The sequence below is a fragment of the Lytechinus variegatus genome, chromosome 1 (assembly GCF_018143015.1).
Source record: "Lytechinus variegatus isolate NC3 chromosome 1, Lvar_3.0, whole genome shotgun sequence".
Taxonomy (NCBI): domain Eukaryota; kingdom Metazoa; phylum Echinodermata; class Echinoidea; order Temnopleuroida; family Toxopneustidae; genus Lytechinus; species Lytechinus variegatus.
In genome coordinates, this window is record NC_054740.1 from 10,102,384 (window position 1) to 10,125,426 (window position 23,043).

The 23,043-nt window shown below is 35.4% G+C and overlaps 1 protein-coding gene across 2 annotated transcripts in view; it reads right to left on the reverse strand.

The window, feature by feature from the left end:
* LOC121425089 (cytoplasmic FMR1-interacting protein 2-like) overlaps positions 1 to 12,831 on the reverse strand; it is a 53,781-nt gene extending 40,950 nt beyond the window's left edge. The window contains exons 1-3 of one of the 2 annotated variants that reach the window (XM_041621102.1): positions 12,709 to 12,831; positions 8,816 to 9,080; positions 3,878 to 3,928 (exon numbers count right to left, since the gene is read on the reverse strand). In XM_041621102.1, coding sequence (XP_041477036.1) covers positions 3,878 to 3,928; positions 8,816 to 9,031 — 267 coding nt within the window. In that variant the 5' untranslated portion in view covers positions 9,032 to 9,080; positions 12,709 to 12,831. The remainder of the gene's footprint in view (positions 1 to 3,877; positions 3,929 to 8,815; positions 9,081 to 12,708) is intronic. The other variant, XM_041621181.1, reaches the window with a different exon arrangement.
* Between the last annotated feature and the right edge of the window lie 10,212 nt (positions 12,832 to 23,043).

Below are 23,043 nucleotides of genomic sequence, written 5' to 3' on the forward strand. Positions count from 1 at the left end.
CGATTGGTATGCAAATGAGGAACTGATGACATCAATCACTCACTATTTCTTTTGTATTTTAGTATATGAAATATGAAATATTTTTATTTTCTCGTCATTGTCATTGGAAATGAAGTTTCATTCCTCCCTGAACACATGGAATTCCATTATTTTAACATTTTGTGCTTCAGGCAAGGAGGTCCTAATTGTCAAATTCGTAAAAATTGAAATATTGTATAATTCAAACAATAAAAAACAAAAGAAATAGTGAGTGACATCATCAACTCTCTCATTTGGATGAAACTGGCTCGTTCATATGACTATTTTGTTAAAAATAAGCGAAACTTTGAAATGTCATAACTTTCTTATTTTACATCCGATTTTGATGAAATTTTCAGCATTGTGCTTGTCTGATTTTTCTCTATTGATTCAAATCAACATTTTTCTGAGGTGGACTTGACCTTTAAAGTCTTCATCATTTTATCGTAAATTTCAAATTTCATGGGGTTTATCTGAGCTGGAAAATTGGTTCATACAGTGTACATGGTTATTATTTGAAGAATTGGAAAGAATTTGTTCAAAAACTCACATGAGTTTCCATTTTAATTATTATCTATATCATGATGTACATGTAAATTTCATTGTTGGCCGGGTCTACATGTACATAAAGCTATTGAGAACTAAATTCAATGAACAATTTAATTCAAACCTTCTACATTTGATAAATGAAAAAAAATGTTATTAACACTGAGTCATTGCAAGTTTTGTACTTCGTTTGATAACTTTTGGGGTTTTCTTTTTTTTTTTGAACAGCAAACTGATATTTAAAATGAGAAGGATTGCCTTAAAGTAAGACTAAACCAGGAAACGTGCTTCTCTGACATTGTTGAGAGAAAGGAATTCCATCTTAAGAGAGTTAATAGTGCTTTTTCACAATTAACAAGGGAGATTAGAGTTGGACAATACCCAATGAATAGATCTAAACCAACGTGGCACAATTCAACTTGTAGCTGCTGTTTACATCCACATACTGTGAATAATTTGCATGTATATTACATATTGGCCATACAATTTACATGTACCAGAAGTAGATGCAACTTGCTATATATATGACCATTGGTGCAAATTTATCAATTTTATACCTAAATGTTTATTTAAAGGTCAAGTCCACCTCAGAAAAATGTTGATTTGAATCAATAGAGAAAAATCAGACAAGCACAATGCTGAAAATTTCATCAAAATCGGATGTAAAATAAGAAAGTTATGACATTTCAAAGTTTAGCTTATTTTCAACAAAATAGTTATATGAACAAGCCAGTTACATCCAAATGAGAGAGTCAATGATGTCACTCACTCACTATTTCATTTGTTTTTTATTGTTTGAATTATACAATATTTCAATTTTTACGAATTTGATGATTAGGACCTCCTTGCCTGAAGCACAAAATGTTAAAATAATGGAATTCAACGTGTTCAGGGAGGAATGGAACTTCATTTCACATGACAATGACGAGAAAATAAAAATATTTCATATTTCAAACAATAAAAAACAAAAGAAATAGTGAGTGACATCATCGACTCTCTCATTTTGATGTAACTGGCTCGTTCATACAACTTTTTTTGTGAAATGAAGCGAAACATTAAAATGTCATTACTTTCTTATTTTACATCCGATTTTGATGAAATTTTCAGTGTTATGCTTGTTGAATTTTTCTCTTTTTATTCAAATCAAGTTTTTGTTGGGGTGGACTTGTCCTTTAAGGCATACAGGACAGTACTATAGTTGCAGCATATTGAACATGAATTTTTTGTTTCCCTCACAAACCAAACACAATGAGTGAATGAATGACTGAATGAATAAAATAAAAATATAAATAAATACATAACTAAATAAATGAATAAATAAATAAATAAATAAGTAAATAAACAAATAAACAAATAAATATATAAATAAATTTTGTGCAAATTTATGAATTTTAGACCTAGATGTTTATTTCCTTCAATTAAGGAATGAATGAATGATTGACTGAATGAATAAAAAATAAATCATTGAATTAATGAATGAAAATATAGACAAACAAATAAACAAATAGATAAACTGCATTTGTCTTGAGCTACGCAAAAGTAATTGGATTATATATTATGAGACCTGAACATGATTGCTTGATTAATTGATTGACTGACTGATTTATGGAATGAATGAATAAATAAAAATAAATAAATAAACAAAGTACTGCATTTGTCTTACATTACGCAAAACATATTCAGTGAAACCTGAATCCTGTACATTGTATTGTAGAGAAGCTGCTTATTGGTTCCTGTCACAATTAGAACGACATGTGTATTTGAGGGCAATGAAAATGCTCTAGTTACAATGAAATTGTTAAAGGGATTCACATTGAAACTGAATAATGAAGATCATATTCATAATACACATTTTTGTTGTTGTTTTTAATCACTTGAGTGTGGTGCATAAAAGAGAGATTACATGTATTAGTCTAAATGTACTGGATAGTGCTACATGTATGTACATGTATGTCCAACCTCCGAGTTCAAATCACATGCATTTACATTGTTATAAATTTTTCTTTTAGTGTGCTCAATACCTTATAGCTAACATTGGAGGACTTGTAATTGTAATGGTAACAAACTCTTTAGTGATTTTGGCAATTTTTTTCATCATTAAATATCATTATTTTTTTCCGGGGCCACTTTTAACAACAGGGAAAAAATTACACAGCTGGGCTACTTTTGCTCCCGAAATGCTCAAGAAAGACCAAGAAAATAACTTTAAAAAAGACCTGGAAAATTCACATTCACTGTTACACGTACACTGTATCAAGATGTGTGCTATAATCAAAATGTTGAAGATTTAGGTAGTTACAATGAAGGCTTTAAAAAGTAGCCCCAAAATGAACAATATTCCGTTGCCTGCCACAACCTACATGTACTAAAATTTGGAACATTGGGTAAGCTTTAAAGGTCAAATCCACACCAGAAAAATGTTGAGTTGAATAATACTAGCATAACGCTGAACAAATTTCATCGAAATTGGACGTAAAATACGAAAGTTATGAAATTTACAGTTTCGCTTATTTTTCACAAAACAGTGAAAGGCACAACTCAGTGACATGCAAATAAGACATTCAAAGATGTCCCTCACTCACTATTTCTTTTGTTTTTATTGTTTAAATTAAACAATATTTCATTTTTCACAGATTTGACAATAAGGACCAAGATGACTGAACCATACACATGTAGTATTAAACAATGCTAATACTTGACAATGAGGAGAAAATGTGAATATTTCATATTTCATATAATAAGATACAAAAGAAATAGTGAGTGGATGACGTCATCAGTCTTCTCATTGTGTACCGACCAGGATGTGCATTATGTTAAATCATGGAGCTATTATGGTTAAATCAAGCAAAGCTTTAAAATGTCATTACTTTCTTTTTTTTTACATCTGATTTTGATGAAATTTTCAATGCTATACTTGTTGGATTTTTCTATATTATTTCATTCAAATCAACTTTTTGATCGGGTGGACTCATCCTTTAACATTGTTGTGTATTTGGATATTCCGGGCTCTTTTTGAAAATTTTCCATGGCTATTTGAGCATGGGGGGGAGGGGCATAATCGCCCTGAGACACTGTATAATATTTTTCCATATAGTGAATACCACTCTAAAGAGGGAAATTTGTAAAATCTAGACCTTACAATGTGTTGACTGGTACATGTCAAGGTGTGCTGATTGCTATTCTACATTAGATACTGTGGGCTAAATTCCAATAATTTGGTAAAAAAAAAGTGGTGAAAAATAAGTATCCAAAACCAGGCCAGAGTGCCGTTCTATTTTTATTATGAGTTGCAGAACGGCTTGTCAATACATACCAGATCATTGTGGGTTTCAGCATCTTGAAAATATTGGACAATTGCTGAAAGCTAAAAAGATGTTTGACTTTGAAAGCAAGCATGTTTTACACCAAATTTCCTACATTTGTTTACCATTAATGATTATCATTGAACTTTATTGAAGATTGTGGTCCTGTTTGGAAAATATATGAAAATTATCATACTAAAAACAACAGAAATGTTAAAGCTTTCCAGTTTGATAAATTGAATATGTAGTCATAAATGTAAAATATCTAAGGGAAGTAAAAATAATCAAAATGGGTTAAGTTTCTAATAAAATAATAATAATTTTGCAGGCCTGGGGACTGTTTCATAAAGCTGTTCGTAAGTTAAGAGCGACTTTAAGAACGACTGGTGATCCTTTCTTACGCGCTAAACCATCACCTATGAATATACCATTTACAACAAGAAAGGATCACCAGTCGTTCTTAAAGTCGCTCTTAACTTACGAACAGCTTTATGAAACACCCACCAGATCACTTTGCATTGTGGATGATCATCATTATTCATTACACCAACAGTCATCATCATCATCATCACCACCACCACCACCATAATTACCATCACCATCATCACCATCATCATCATCATCGTCATTGTCATCGTCATCATCATCACAACCACCATCACCATCATCATCACCATCATCATCATCATCACCACCACCACCATCACCATCATCATCACCACCACCACCATCATAATTACCATCACCACCACCACCATCATAATTACCATCACCATCATCACCATCATCATCGTCATCATCACCACCACCATCACCATCATCATCACCATCATCATCATCATCACCATCATCATCATCATCACCATCATCATCTTCATCATCATCATCACCACCGCCATCACCATCATCATCAACATCACCACCACCATCATAATTACCACCACCATCATCATCATCATCATCATCACCACCACCACCATCATCATCATTACTGTAGTAGGATTCATCACCACCACCATCATCATCATCACTCATCACCATCACTTTCAAAGACTGCTGACATATCAAAACTGTGCACTACAAAAAAGCACATAATGTACATTGTACTACAAAATATAGAAACACCAAAAATTAAATAATCATGTACATGTAAAAAAGTAGTACAAAAGTGCATTTAAATGGACACATAGTTTCACTTTCTTGCTCTTGCTACATGTACATGTTATATGCCAACTGCAAGAGACATGCATACAACATGGTTTACTTGTACGAGTTCTATGCCATCACATGAATCCTGCACACAAGGAGGTCTACAAATGGAGATTGATAATTATTGTAGACTTCATACTTGAGATGATAATTATATGACACACTATCATAAACTGTTAGCGTAATATTAGTACGGCAGTGTTAATGATACTCTTAATTCAAGTATGTTCCATTTTATCACATCCTTCATCATAAATGAAGCAATTGAAATGAACTACATGTAGTACTAGGGTGTTTCACAAAGCTGTTTGTAAAGTTGCGCACAACTTTGTGCACAACTGAACGGACAACTACACAAACATGCAAATTACAATGTACAAACAGCTTTACGAAATGCCCCCTCCCCCATATTATTACATGTACATGTACTACAGTATATCAATCCACTGGGTTGTTACACTAGTAAGAGTTAAAGGATAAACTTCAATTTCTAGTGATGAAATTGAAGATTTAAAGATTGATTGGAGAATATTGATAATAAATGAATAAATGCACCAATATGTAATACTAAAATTTAGGAATCATAAGTGGATTAAGAAACTGAAATTGACTCAGGAGGCTGCTTCACAAAGCTGTTTAAAGCTAAGAGTGACTTTAAGAACAACTAGTGATCCTTTCTTGTGGTATATCATTCACCATTAAATGTTCGTTTGTGATTATTTAGCATGTAAGAAAGGCTCACCAGTCATTTGTAAAGTCTCTCTTAACTTACGAGAAACTTTATGAAACACCCAACAGGACCCGTTACATAAAACCTTTGCCAAAACTCTGGCAAACTTTTCGCCAGAGATTTTTATGTGTAATTTTCAATGGCATAATTTTGTTTGCCAGAGTTATTTATTTGCCAGTTTTTTTATGGTAAAAGTTTTATGCAACGGGTCCCAGGTTTGCTAAACAGTCTCATGCACTACACATAATTATGGAGTGGTTTGCGATATACAGTGCGTATCAAAAAAAAGTTTACACTTTGAAAAAGCCCTGGGAATTAAAAAATATGCAATGTGTGGATGATTTTTTTCACATACAATCTTGTGTTTGGGTCTCATCTATCTAATGAAAGTAAAAGTTTGGACAGAATGTTTCACTTGAGTGAGCACTGTCCATTTTTGTAAAGTTCGCAGAAATCTGTTTGCGCAGAAATGCTCGTTTTCACGCTGTGTCAAGGGGAAATGGCGAAATCAAACTTACTCTGTGAAACATCTCTCTTACATTTCCCTTGCTCTTGTAGTCAATTGAAATAAAACAGATTCATTCAAGCATTTTGTAACACTTTTGCCACCCAAATTGAAATTACAACACTTTGTAAGCACAACCTTTATCCTTTTTGCGCCAGCTGGATCTCAGGACATTACTGAATCTGAACAAAAGTTTATATCAGACATCTCCAGCATTTTGTCACTAAGTTTTTATCATTTAAAGTGGGTTTACATTTCATTTTTCATTTAATACTTATTTCTCCACACTTTTCCCAAGCTTAAGAGTGATTAGCAAAATGAAAATCAAGCCTAAGCCATTTCATGTAAATCACAACTCAGTGTAAAGCAAATATCGTCACGATGGCTTCGGTGTGTGGGGAGTGGGGTGGGGCGCAATACACTCTTCGAAGTGTTTGGGCAATGAAACAAGTTAAAAAAGGTAAAGGATATCTTCAAATCAATTTTAATAGCTAAATTACATGTGTTCTTCATGATTAAGGTCTACTTTTATTCGCATAGCTATTTCAAAGTTCTGCGCAAATCATTTTTCACCAACTTTTCAAAAGTAAGTGGTGCTCACTCAAGCGGAAATATTTTTCGACATTTTAAGTGTCATTTGCTTAAATGGATCTGTACCAAGGTGTAAATGTGGAAAAATCTTCAACAAGTCACTTATGTATAATTTTACAGGATATTTTCTAAGTGTAAACTTTTTTTTGATACGCACTGTATAATAAGATCCTATCAATCAATAAACATGTTCAAATTTAGACTAAAAACCTAGCTGTTCATATATTTCCCATACATGTACATTTCTTTTTCCCCTTTTCTAAATTTGTTCTCAAGCATTTCACAAGCTCTTAATAGCAGTGCAGTAGAATACATGTATGCAAAATTGCAAATAGTTTCTGCGCTATATAAATCAGTATATCATTATTATCATAATGGGAATAATGCTAGCGAGAACATTTCAGCAGTTTTTTTAATCATTGTAGCTTGAATATGTACATTATATGCTTCTGAGATAAAAAAATTATTTGCAATGGACCTTTCTAATATTCTTAAATATGATATTCTTTTTAAAAAAACATTATAAAACTTGAAAGTTCACCAAGTACACTGGATATTGTTTTCATCTTTTTAATACCAGGGCCCCATCTTAAAAAGAGTTACAATTTATCAAAACAATTGTAACTCTATGGAAATCCGTCAGTGTCATAAGGCCTGGTCACACCGCGCGACATTGTTGGAGCGGTCGTGGAGCAGAGAGAAAAAATCATCACCGCGGGCTACCGTTCACCATTTTCTATTTCTATTATTTTTTTTCGATTTTTTCCACAATTTTGTGAAAACGAAATTCGACCCTCTCTCCCTACCGCTCCACGAACGTTCAACAACGCTCGGGCGGTGTGACCATGCCTATAATTTTTTTTAAAGGAAATTTGCAAAATGTCTCTTGTAAACAAAGGAGAACACACCAAATTGTCAAGAATTCAATGAATTTATGGATTTTTTTAACATACATGCATTTTATATGTCAACTTTGCTGGCTTTCCATAGTTGCGATTGATCGGATATATCGCAACTCTTTGAAAGACGGGACTCAGGAGTCCCCCCTTATGTCGAAACAAATGTTTTGTGAAACATCCCCCCTGATCAGATTATATGACTGATATTTTCAATTAAAAGAAAATTGAACCAAGACATTTTCCTGTATGGTTGCCACAATAAGGATGTACCCCACCCAAAAGCATTCCCACAAAAAAATCTTCACATGAATATCAATTGAAATGGAATAATGGAATTTGAAAGTGATACTCAAAAACATCTGTCTAAAAATGGTATTAAAATACATGTAGAAAGTATCTAGGCTCTGTGTTTACATGAATAGACAAGATTAAACACCAATCAAATCCATACATTTGTGCCTTTAAAAAAATCCTTAATAAAATGTGAAAGTGATTTTAAATTTTTTTGAATGAATGTGAATTTGGAACAGGACTTGTACATTTGCAGCTTGTAATATATGATCAACACCACTTTTTTATTTTCCTTGTTTAAAAATTCATGTACATGTAGAAGAGACAGGCAGTTGTTAAAGCTAGTTCAACTCAAAGTTTTTTTTTCTGTTATGGTAACTCCAGTGGGAACTCAGAAGGACAGCTTTCTTTCTTTTTTGTTGTGTTGTTGTTGATATAACACCAAGCTGGTGTAACCAATTACAGGAGACATATTAAGTCAAAGTTAATCAGGCAGATGTTGACCTCATAAAAGACAGAGACTACCCTTGGGTCTTTTTATCTAAGTGGAAACAAAGGCAGAGCACGGATTCAAACTCACAACCTTGCGATTATGAGTCCAATGCTCTAACCACTAGACCACATGACCCGAACTTACAAAAACATAGTTTTGAAAATGTTACTTCATGTGACAGCCAAACAGCAAAATTGTGTATGATTGACTTTTAAAGAAAACATAGCTTACCAATTCCGAATGAACAGTGGCCTCTTCTATGTACTTTGCTATCCCAGTAACATAAGCTGTTCTGTCCTCAAAGTTGGTATCAAAGTTTGCGCGATACGTCAGGGAAACGGCCGTTGCTTCGATGCAAGGTTGTTGGTCAGGTAGAGGAAGCTCCTCGAGCAGGTCGACGTTGGAGAGGGCGTCCTCCAAGGTCACGGTGACATTATGGGAGGACATGGCGGGGGTGTCGAGGGAACTCTCTCAAGTTAGAATAAGTAGCGGTAACCTACAGAATAAAAGAAAAACCAACATTACAGCTTGTTTCTGGTATCATACAACACAGCTCAAAAACAGTTTCCACAGTCAAGAGACTCAAGACTCAACAAAAGCATACAGAAACGAGAGTCCTCAATGAAAGAATGACTGGGTGGTCCAATTCGCAACACACGAATGTGGGGGGGTACTTCTATTGAAGAGTGGACAGAATCTGCAAATAAAAAAAACTGATAAGAAAAAAAAAGAGTAGAGAAGTCTTTTCAGGGACGAGATGCAAATAGAGTCAATGATGACAAAAGATGAAGAAAATAAAATTGATCTACAACTGTAAATCACAAGAATCTAAAATACAAGAGAGGCATGTAATTTGCAGAGCTGTAGGGAGTGGGTACTGACTATAATAAGCCCTGTAAAACAACATCAGCCCTACAAAGATTTAAAGTTTGAAATGTAATCCCTAATCCACACCTCAATCCCAAACCCCTAATTCACAGCATATAATGCTTGCAGTTGCAACTCGCATAACCTCTTTGCAGGAGAGTGCTAACCTTGTGCGTACATGTAATGAAAAGTGAATTAAAAGGCTACAGAAATTTTAATATATTATATGAAAAAATGGGAATATACATCCTGGTTGTGGTATTGATTATCCCAAAACTTCTATGGAATCCCTGCAAATCTGTGTTTATGCTGTCATACAATGTATCTGCCTTCTGTTGAATCTTTGTTTAATGTGTTCTCCTTTCCAAGGATAAAAAATCCTTACGGATGCTGTCCACTCTTCAATGAAAAGGAAGTGCTGCACCAGCCTGAGTTTGCTCAATCTCGAGATTTTCGCCCGATCAAACCTCTTCGCGATTAATCTTGAGATTCAAGAAACCCTGTCTCCATCATCGCAAGAAGAGCGATTCCTGCTCAAGCGGGGCATCAATTCATTGTGGTCTGACGCAGTGAATAAATCCCGAGTGCGTCTGCACCTGCGAATTAACGGGATAATTCGTAAAATAGCTCGCTATTTTGCAAATAATCCCAAGTTGACTTGGGATTGCAATCTCAAGATTAATCCTATTAACTATGAACAATTGCATCTCCATTGATACAAATAATCTACAGATTGTTCAGATCGGGATAATTTGCCGCATCAGAAAATGCGCACTAATTTGAAAACTTGGGCTGGTGCAGGTGGCCCTAAAGTGTCCTCCCCTAGCCATGAGGACTCCATGATGATATTTTTAAATATTTTGACATATACTTCATCATAGAGCCTTGAACCGCCTCCCATATATGCATAAGCGAAACCTCCACATCCGGATGGATTTCCCTAGGAAATCCATATTTACAGGGTGAAATAATAATCATTATTATAATAATTATTTATAATCATGTATTCAATTTTAGTATTTGTTACATAATAATTTTTATCCATAAATTGTTCTTCAAAGCGGCATTTTGTAACATCGCTAATCCAAGGTACGTTATAACAAAGCGGTTCAAGGGTCAGACCTATTGTATAAATTTGCTTTGTTGACAAACGGATCTACACGAGATCGGTCTGGTAAGAAACCTCTCATTTTTGCCATACATAGTGAAATAATTTTTATCCCTTCATACACATTAGCCGTTTGAAGGTTAAAATATCAATAAAATTGACACTTATTAACCGATTTCACCCTGTAAATATGGATTTCCTAGGGAAATCCATCCGCTTGTGGAGGTATCGCTTATGCATATATGGGAGGCGGTTCAAGGCTCCATGATGAAGAAGTATATGTCAAAATATTTAAAAATATCATCATGGAGTCCTCAAGGCTAGTCCTCCCCCCTCCCACTACAGCACCGTCTGGGAATCCCTTCCTGCATTGCTGCGGGCATCAGCCCCTAGATAGATCCGGCCAGTGGAGATAGATGTACATGTAGTCTCAGGCAACATGAAAGAGACTTAAAGAGGAAGTTCATCCTGATGAAAAGTTTGTTGTAAAAATAGCAGAAAAAATAATAACAAATATTGGGGATAGTTTGAGGAAAATCCATTATAGATGAAGAAAGTTATTACATGTATAAGTTTTGATTTGTGACATTAACAAGCAGCTGCCCCATACGTTATATATAAGGGAATGCATGAATTTAATATTTCTAATGTTTCATGATTATTTTTTTCTTTTTCATGAGAGGATGTGAAATGATTTGTCTATTGATATCAGAAAACCATAAATACTATTTCAAATTTTCTGAGAAATGACATTTCATTGATTTTTTACCACACGACATGTGGGACAGCTGCTTGCAAATGACTTCACAAATCAATAAATTTTGCTGTTTGTTTAGCATCGCTAGTTCAAGATAATATAATGTCATTTAGAACCTAGACCTAAAAAAATAAAAATCTAGACCAAACACTATAGGCCTGAATTGGGCAACATGATAACACGCGCAGGCTTGCTAGCCAATGCCCATCATCAATCATGCCCATGCGAAGCCATACTATTAAAATTACTATAGTCAGAATTTTCTATCGTGATACCAGTGAAACCCTTGACCTACTTCATAATTCTGTCATGCAAATTTTACTCTTGGATCTTGCCTTCCGTAATGAGCACTTTTAGAAATGCACGTCGACATAGTCAACTGGTACGAGATGACGTCATTTTTTAGCATTCCATATGCCTCAGGTCCTCACACACGTCCACTATCAGAATCGAGAACCTCGCCACATCCATTTTGCGGTTCTCCTAAATCATAGTCGACGTGCACGTGAGTGACGTCATTTAACCGCTCAAGCTCAGCATGAAGTTCAACCTTTCCCTTTTAAAACACAGTTTTCAGTGACTTTTTCACAAAATTAATGTAAGTTGTACGATGCATTATGTTTATCATATTTGAAATTGCTTTCTGATCTCCAAAATTTATATCGATATATATCCTAACTCGCGTAAAAAGGAATCAAAGCAAGTGAAAGGGCAAGTGTGCACAAGTTGCACCTTCGCATCACCCGACCGGGTCGCCAGGCGATGGTACGCCCAGATCTTCCGGGTCGGGCAGCGTGTCATGACCCGCTGGTTATCGCGCTGTTTCAAGTGGACGTACGTACACGTACAAGTCGAGTGAAATCTAAAGTCATCCGATCTGTAGTGAACGAGGGCAGACGACGACATTGACTCGAGCGATCAGAGGACTGCTACGACGTTCTCGTTCACTACTCCTAAAAGCCTCTAATGTCAATTTTGTGTGAACAGTGAGAAATTAATTATAAAACATGCACAACTCCCCGGCGGGGCACAACTTCAATCAAACTTAAAGTCTTCATGAAAAAATTTTGAAAATATAGTTACCCTCATCATTGATTATAATTTCTTCTCCTCATTAAAGCTAATATAATACAGTGAATAGGAATTTATCAAAACTTAACATGCAGACTCTAACTTATTTAGACTAAGGCAAGGGTATAATAACAAATTTATGCTTTCTGTAATGGCAATGCAACACAAGTTTATTCAGAACACCACACAAAATTGCACGTCTGGGACTGTTCTCATTATTTTGATGGAAATAAATGTTTTCTTTTCATAACGTATGGAAAAAAAAATTTGGAGAATAAGAACGAAAAACATCAACCCAAATATTTGGATGGATAAGCTTACCAAATATCTTGTCACAAAAGAATAAAAACAGCCATCGCTGGAAAATGGAAAGCGAATCCCCGGAAGCTTTTTGCCCTGCCTATCCCAACATGGCGAAAACAACGCGAAATTTGTAAACTGTACATAGCGGCCGCGTAAACAGCGAGCGCGCGGTGTACGTGTATGTCGACGTCGCGACGTCGACATACGACGCGGCGACAAGTTTCAGAAGTACAGGTACGTTTAAAGGGCGCGGCCAACCCGGGGCGGCCAATGGGTGTGATCATTGAACCCCATCGGTCATCATTAGGTACTAGTATAGAAATTGACATTATTTTGTACGGCCTGGTACCACAAACCTAATTTGCCAAGTCACTATCCGAGATGCCGAGATCCCCTGCGTCTGCATAAAGCGACCACCAAAATATATAAAGAAATCGAGTCGCACCCCCACCCCCAAAAAGTAGGCCTATATATATACTGGTAGGCCTAATGACATTTATAATAACTTTTCGATCAAGGGAGGGGGGGGGTAGGCCTATCATAAAGAATAGGTATCATGCTTGAATCTAGTTTCCCGGCCCGGCTGAAATGAAAACCCTTCAAAATGGGAATAAGCACTAATCATGATCATTGCAAATTATTAATTTTGCTTCTCAAAGGGGGTGGGGGGCACGGCCCCCTAGATCAGTTGTGACTCATCAGGGGGGGGGGGGGCAGGGATACGTCCCCTGCATGAGTTACTCGTCGATCGGGGGGACACGCTAGTGGATCTCATTAACAAGTAAATGGAGAGTGAAGAGCGACTCTGGCCCCCATCCATATTCTTCACTTTTCATTTTTTCATCCGGCTTTTTACCCCTATTTCTCTTTTTATCAAACTATGGTCCGGGCTGAAAATATTTATATCTTAATATTTTAGAGGAGAATTCACAGAGCAAAATGTCGAAATTTCATCAAAATCGGATAATAAAATAAAGTTATTGAAGTTTAAAGTCGCCATGAATATTCATTAGGTGGGCTGATGATGTCACCCACTTTCCGGTTTTTATGTTATTACATAAAATCACATTTTTTTTTCATTTTTCTTACTTGTGTGAATAATATCTCTCCCTTTATATAATGAAAGTTGCAGCAATAAATATCTAATGCACTAAGTTGTCCGATGATCCAATTTTTCTAGTTCTTGGTGGAAAAAATTTAATAAACCTAATTTCATATAATAAAATACAAAAGAACAAGTGGGGATGTGACATCTTCAGCCCACCTAATGAATATTCATGACGACTGTTTTCACAAAATATTGCTAAACTTTAAAATTCAATAAATTTGTTATTTGTTATCCGATTTTTATGAAAGTTTCGGCATTTTGCTTAATGAATTCTACGCTATAAATACTTTCAGCCCAGACCATCCCTTTAAGCCTCGCCATGCGGCCATGTTGGTCCCCCTGGATTCGCTATGCTGCCAAAATACAAAGTCAAGTTCTCAGAAAAGCAAAAAAAAAAAAAAAATGGGTGAGAAAAGCAGCTACAATAAGAAAAATAAATTGATAATTTCACGAATTGAGCACTACCAAAGTGTTGAACTCGATCTGAGCGACAACTATTTAGAAAAAACAAAATGCTAAAATCTCATACATTATACATGTTATTAGGTCCACCAGTGCACTGTGACAGAAAAACGTTGATTTGAATCAATATGAAAAACTAAATCAAGCATAACCCTGGAAAATTCATCAAAATCGGATGTAAAATAGTTCGGTCTTTGTTCTTTTATTGAGTTCCTCGTCGAAATAAAACATTCATTATAAGAACGCAAAATTCATTCACTAAAATGCCGTTTTTCATAATTATCATTCACCCCATAACAATAAAATAGGACAAACAAATTGCAGAAATAAATATTGAACAAAGCTTTGGGGATTACCGAAACCTGAAAGAGGTGAAAGTGATGGCCATGAGAACATCGTCAATATCTATAAATAAACTTTATCTAATTTGATTGAAAAACCCCAATAAGCCTGTTCACGGTTGTAAACTGCGCACAAGCAGTAAAAGGTCATTTGAGATCAACCATGAAGTTGGTTTTCAATTCTCTGACATATAGGCATTAGTGATTTGACGATTTTTCAGGTATTCCTTTTAAAATGTTCTTTTCATCACCTCCAAGCTAAAGAGTAACAAAGTCTTTTTAATTACTTGTATTTGACTTTAGCCAAAAATATTGTCAAAATGTTCCGGGACCAGACAACAAAACAAATAGATAAAAAAAATACCCCTGATGTACTATTCTAGTCACCTGCTCTATATAATGCCTTTCATTCTTCGAATTTGAATGCTTTGCCGGGAACACTTACGCAACATCTTCATTTGAAAATGTTAGTGCTCATCCTAATGAAAAATCGCAAAGGTCATTTGAGAAAAGTTGATCATCAGCTAACAGTGAACTGGCTTATTCAATTCAATGGCTAAGGAAAAAAAATTGCTTTAGCGCCATCTCTGTTCATTGTGCAACAGCTTGCTCAGCACATAAATTTCTCACTTGACTTCAGTAAAATTTTTATCTTGTCTTTGGACGACAGAAATGAAAACAAAAGTAGATATTAAATTTTACTCATTAGTTTACTACACTTTTAGTTCCGAAAATTTTGATTACCCATCGTCCACTGTCTTTAAAATTACATACATGTAGTTTGATTATTATTTTTTAATGTAAATATCTTGTTTTCCACGACTGTGTACATTCAACCGATTCTTCTATCCATCTGTACATGGCTTGAAGACCTTTATGGTATTAACGTCATGCACGATCATAAACTTCACTGTACATTTTTTTGTTACATGTCAAAGTTGCCAATTTCGGAAAAAAATACATGTATTTGGAAAAGGTATGCCTGAATGAAACAAATAGACGGTAAATTGCCAATTCGTCTACTGCCATCCCGTCCACTCACCACATGGTCTACATTCATTTCGTCTAATGCCATTTCGTCCATCAACATTTCGTCTACCACCCATTTCGTCCAATCACCATTTCGTCTAATAGCCATTTAGTCTAATAGCCAGTTAGTCTATAGCCAATTCGTCTACAACCATTTCGTCTACCAACCATTTCGTCTAAATCCATTTGGTCTAATGCCAAATCGTCCATTAACCAGTTCGTCCACCGTTCATTTGGTCCAATAGCCATGTCGGCTATTTTCAGTTGGTCCAATATCCACATCGTCTACTTATCAACTCGTCCAATTGCCATTTCGTCTAATAGTCATTTCGTCCATCAACCATAAGGTCCAATAATCAGTTCGTCTACCAACCAAATCGTCTACTAACCATTTCGTCCAATTCCCAAATCGTCCAATAGCCATTTAGTCTAATAGCCATTCGGTCCAATAGCCATTTCGTCTAATACAAATAATTTGCGTTATCCGAGGAGGGGAGCGAAATGACTTTAATACCTTGAAATTATTGATGATATTAGTTTAAAAAAAACCCTAAAAACTATGATGATAACTACTATCGCAAGGGTCGATTCAGTGGGTACAGCAATTCAGGCACCCCCACCCCCCTAAAACGCACACACACACGCACACACACACCCATATAAAAGGGGGAACTAAGATGGGGAAAATGGACAAGGGTCCTTTTATTTTAATTTGTCGCTCAATTTTTATTTAAAAAAAAGAAAGGAGAATATTGTATTCCGATATCAAAATACGATAAACAGATGAAAGACAATATAGCCTTTTAAAGAAATATTATTGATCAATATACCCCCCACCCCAAAAAAAAGAGCTCTTCCCGATCTGTCCTATCTTCTTTCCCTGTACTATCCTCTCCCTTTTTGTTCGTTTCCCGTCGCTAGAAGCCCGCCTGCGCCTAAAATAAATGTAGGCCTAGTAGTATTGACAATAACGATGAGTATAATGTTTGTGATATACTCATGCTGTAGCAATTAATGGATATAATAATAAGAATGATAATCATCATAATGATACTAATAAATAATAATATTAATAATAATAATAAAATTCACAAGTACTACTAATAATAATAATTATGATGATCATATTACTAATATTAACAAAAATGATAATAATAAGGATAATCATAATAGAAATAATATACATAATTAAAATAATTACTACTACGTAGGCGCGGATCCAGGAGTTTACAGGAAGGGGGGGGGTATTGAAATCACTAGAGTAGATTTTTGGTCGCGAGTATATAGGCCTGCCGGGTATAATTATAACACATCCCTTTTGCGGATCTAGCTTTTGCTAATGGGGGCAGGGGGGGGCTGTTGCTCGAAAAATGTTCATTCATTTATATATTCCCCTGTCTGCGGATCGAAGAGGGTTTTTTCCGTGTTTTTTTTTTTTTTTTTTTTGCTTGCGCGAGCTGATCTTTTTTTTTTTTATAAACATTTTATTTCATGTAGGCCCACTATTATTTTACACATAAAATCGTAAGTCTTGACACTGTTTGAAATCCTGAACATTTCTCTAGATTAATAACTAATGCGAGGATTGCAAGCGCGCAGCGCGAGCTGAGAATTTTCCATATACTGACATGAAACAGGGGCGTTTTAAGGACTGCGTTTAGGAATTCTTGAAGATACATATTTTACTTTTGTAAATGCAACATCACAGTGCGAGCTGAAATTTTCCTATATTCAGACCTCAAAACGGGGCACTTTAATCACTTTTTGTAAATTTGTACATAATACACATCTAAATAAACAATGCGAGCGCTGGTCGAAATTTGTGATATTCTGACATGAAAATGACGTTTTTCCTCGCCCGTATCGTGTATGTATAACCTCGATAAGACACACATTGCTTCCCCCTTTGGGTGGAAAACACTTCCATAATGCAAAGTAATCAATGACGAACAACACTAGTCAACAGTGATAAAATAAATCAAGAAGTTGAAGAGAATTGGTAATTAATTAGGCCCACAATCGCGAATAGAGTCGACTCGGGTCGTATAGGGCGCTAGTGCAGCATAGTAGACCAGTATGCGTATTAGACGAAATGAATATTAGACGAAATGGTGATTAGCCAAAATGGCAATTGGACATATTGGCTATTAGACCAAATGGCAATTAGACCAAATGATTGTTAGCCGAAATGAGTTTAGACCAAGTGATAGTAGACCAAATGCAGTTAGACCAAATGGAACATGGACGAAATGAAAGTAGACCAAGTGGTTATTAGACCATTTGCCTTTAGACCATTTGGCTATTAGACCAAATGGGAATAGACGTAATGATAGTGGACAAAGTGGCTATTGGACCAATTGGCAAAAAAATACCATTAGACCGAATGGCTATTAGACCAAATGATAATAGACGAAATGGCTATTAGACGAAATGGCTATTAGACGAAATGGTGATTGGACGAAATGGTAATTGGACCATGTGGATAGTGGACCAACTGATGGTAGACGAAATGATATTAGACCATGTGGGTAGTGGACAAAATGGCAGTGGACGAAATGGCAATAAACCAAATAGACAACCCTCTCCCAATATTCTCAGACAGCTATTATTTCCCTCTATTATCGTCTCAATTCTCTTCTCTCTTTCTTCCTCTCTCCTCTTTTCTCCATTTTCTTTTCGTCTCTCTTCCAATTTTTCTCCTCTAATTCTTCCCTCTTTCTATTTCCAGTTTTCTTCTCTCATCTTATGTTTCCATTTCTCTACTCAGTACAAATCCCACTTTTTATCTCGCTTTTAATTTCCTTCTCATTACATATTTTCTTCTCCCACCTCTCCCTTCTTGTCTTATTCCTATATTTCATCATTCTAATTATTCCTGTCCTCTCCTTTTTTCTGTTTTCCCGTCCTTCTCTCTCCTTCGTTGTTCTCCACTTTCTCCTCTTCCTCATTACTTCCCCCCATTTTCTCTCCTACATCCTTCTTACCCAACATCCTGCTTGCTCCAACACATCACAATTAACAAATACAAGGACACATGGTATTACAGATATCCTTTTGTACAATTTATGATTTTTTATCATTTTATTTTGTCAGGTGTTGTAACACAAAATGTCGACACGACAATACATCCAGCACACAGAGCCTCCAAGGGCTTTCGGGAGAAATAAATGTACTAAAACATTTCAAAGTTATATATCGCTATATAGACGGTCATTTGCATATTTTGCAATAGGCCTATGTAACAGGGTATGTATGTGGATAACTGCGTGCAGTGCATAGGGATATTGGTTAATACCATACAGAATCCAAATTGGCAACAAATATATTAATTCTGGAATGTAAAATTACGACTAGGTAAAAGGAGTTATATATTTAACAATTTCAAACTTAAAAGACAGATGTGGGAAAATTGGTTTTCATTAAAAAAAATTTTTTCTGTTGAGATTTATGCATTGTGTGTTGAACTAGTGCAGTTTAACGTCTACAAAAATTTATATAAAGATGGACTGGTCAGTTCAATAACATTAAAAAAGCATATGCTCTTATCTAGCATACAATTATTCACTTTTTTATGTCACTGTTCATTTATGCATGCCAATCTATAACTTTAGCAAGATAAAATAATCCAGAAGCATACATATATTTTGTGCAGTATTATACATGCTTTTTCAGTTAAATAATAATTTTGACAGATAATGAATGAATTTCAATGGAATGATATAATCTCTTTACAGTAATACAATACAGTCCCTGTTTTGGGTATATAAATAAGATTACAGTAATGGAATTTATCATTTCTTGATTAAATACATTTTTTTTTTGGTTTTCCTTTTACCCCTTATATCATTGGGGATTCATAAAAGTCACTGTGCCTGGAGTAGAAACAAAGAGTCATTTATATCTCTTTTTCTTCAAAAATGAAATGCATAAAAATGTTCCAACCTTCAAAATAAACAATTTCATTCCATAAGTTATATATGAACAACAATAGATTACTCTCTTCATGTACAATACACAAATGAACAAAGCGTATACACCGACATTATATGCCATGTACAATAAAATACAACAGTAACACTATCATGAAATATATCGGTCCATCTCGGACCCCCCCCCCCCCCCATTTGCAAGGTGCTACATAACATAGAACCCTAACTACAATTAACCAGAATAGCAGCAAGTTTGGCCCTCCATACATATCCCATAAGTTGTCGTAGAAAAAATACAGTATTATGTTTTTCAAATTACCATTAACTAATTGAGATGACGGACATTTCAAGCTTCCTACCCCCCCGAAAAAATATTATCAGTGTTCATTTAAACATTAACAATTAAATCAATATGGACAGTTTTATACTTCCTGTTGATATGTACAAGGAAAATTTGTTGTTTTTCAAAGCAGCAAGTTTACAAGGGGCAGTCTGAGAGATCATTAGCTATGTAGCACCTGCTTCATTTGAAATATGCATTTATATACAGCAAAATTGTGTTACTTGACATACAAGATTTCAAAAATGTTATGCTACTAACGGTATATTTAGTGACAAGACAGAGGCTCTATAGTTAATGAATTTCATATTTTTTCCTAAGAATATAATTTATTGGTAAGAAAAAGACCAGAAATATTCCAGGACTAAGGCCTGTATTACCGGGCGAAGTATTAAATCGGAAGTCTAACATAGAATACAAATAACGAGAATGCCTCTTGGAACACATTTTCCAGAGAAAAGCATTTTTCACAAAGTGTATTTCAGAACTACTTTTATAAAAGAAAATTGTACCTTACCAAAAGTCATAATCAATTTTAACATGATTGTCCAATCTGATAATATACTGATAAACTCCCCAAAAGTCTAACATTACAAAAGTCAATCTCTTAAAATATATTCTTTGGTTTTGATATGTTTGTACGGACAAGGGAGGGGGAGAAATATATGTAAAGAATAAAACATGAACTCTGAGATAACCATAATTATTTTGGAAAAGGGAAACGTGGGGTGGTTCAACAAAAGCAATAAATAATATTGCTAATTTTATAGTCTACAAGTACATCAGCTGCTTTTCTTGAGCAAACACTAGATACTTTTGACATTTGAAAATTCAATACATGGGGATTAGGTACCTCAACCCTGTCAACTTTACTGAGTTTTCCAAAAACACATACGAACAAAGAAAGTATTGCAAGTACCACCAATGAATACATAAACAGGAAAAAGTAATAAATAATCACATGGAAATAAAAGAGAATAGTATAGAGGGGGAGGTATTTCATTCAAAATTCATTACCCTTTTGCTCTTAATACAAATATTCTTTTTTCTACGTCATGATGAAAATAAATGAGTTTTTGAGATGGCAATTAAACATTTTAAAAGAAAGCAAAATATTTTATATCAAATTCTATCGAGACAGCAATATGTTTTTTTTCCCCATTTTCGAGTGACCACATTGACACGATAAAGGCAATAATATGGACCGTGAAAACTATTCAACCACATCCAAAATCTTAAAGTCTTCATCAGTAAACATCTCCTGAACCCAGATATGATGCAAAAATAATGACAAACTGCAATCTTACTCCACATAGAACTGGTATCACAAAACAGAGAAACACGAAGCAGCCTTTGTACAGTATTTACAATACAAGCCTATTCATTTCTCAGCTATTCTACCCGACTTGCTATGAGTTTTTAAGTCATTTCTTTTATTTGCCTTCATCACTTTATCTATTCACTTTTATCATTTTTTTTATTTTTTATTTTTTTTTGGTTTGGTTTGAGGCACATGGCACTACCTGCTTTAATAGGTAGTAGAAATGCATTCCCTTATCACAAACTCCCCAAACTCCCTTTTATAATTCAAATATACATGAAGTCTATATATTCTACTGGCAGTGTTTTATCTACCTACAATAAGGACTAAGTCAAGTTCTATAACTACTTCTGGATATTAAATTTGTTTTTAAACAAACTTTTTTCCTTCTATTTTGCGGCTATACTATTTGGTGGGTCACTTTGCATTGAATTTAGCATGCTTTACAGCATGCAGAAAATGTAATATCACAGGATATGTTGTAACATAGTAGCACAGAGTTGGTGGAAATCAACACAGGAATATGGCTGACCTAACATTGCAACCAGAACTACTTTCTTTTTCAAGAATTTGGCTCCTCCTACTGAATCCAATACTGAAGAGTACAAGAGAGAAAGCGAGCAAGAGAGAGACAGAAGGTTGGACCCAAGTGACAGTGAATGTGTAAGTGAGAGAGAGAGGGAAATGAGGGGCTTATGCCTCATTTCCCCCCATATGGAAGTGGCACCTTCCTGCCAGTGATGGCCCGAAAGGAAGCCGGCCATGAATGACTGTCTAACACCATGGAAAATTACAGGCAAGTTGTCAGTCAGCCAGACCAAGCCAAACTAGGGGGAGCGCCAGTTGTTCCAAGGCACTAATCCAAAATCAGTGTGTCATCGCTCTCGCAGCATGACTTTTCAAAAAAATGAAGAAAAAAAATTAAATAAAAATGGGTGTGAAATCTGCAAAATAATGCTCCTTTTTTCTGACAGTGAGAGAAAAAGTACACAGGTATGTAGAACTAAATTGACAGCACTTATTTATGAAAGTAGCAAGATTGGTTCTAAGGTGGCGGCATTCTCCAAATGACCAGCTGGCCACTAATGAAGTAGTTGCAACATTCTCTGCACAGATCATTGTCTTTGTCAAAGCAGCATATTAATATGATAGAATCGATTGAGATAAAATGATAAGATTCTAAAAAAGCTCATTGTTTTCAGGTTCTCATGCCAAAGACGAAGAAAGGACAAGAAATGACACATCCAACTTCGATGCCTCGTCAAGAGGCATTAATCCCCGTCTGTCACAAAAACCTGAGCATGTGCCTCCCAAGTTCAGCAACTTCGGTTTGAATCACCCCAATCCAAACGGAACGCTTTCCGTCAGGGGGGTAAGCAGTGAACTCTGGGAAGGTCAACAAGACTTGTCCCCAGGCCAAGTTCACAGACAGTATCATCAGACCAGGGAGAGTGAGTAGGGAAAGACAGAAGGTACAGAGATGATAGAAAGAGAAAAGTTACTAATGTACCCCTTACAACTTTCCATGAGTGATTAGCGGTACCCCTGTCATCTACGCGAGTCGTAAAGCAGGGGTACGAGCCAGAGAGTAACCGCAACCTCGCTGACGAAGGCACAGAAACAAGATGCCCGTCGCAAGACCTAATCAACATACTTTCATTCTGAACTGTTACAATGACATCATGTAACCTGATTAGGTAGCAAGACTTTGTCTTTGCTGACCCAATCTAGCTCCAGGTGCTTTGTGTACAAAGGCCAATTGATAGAAACTGTTAACCCGTTCCTAATGCTCTTGGCGAGTTATCAAAATATTCTGACATGTT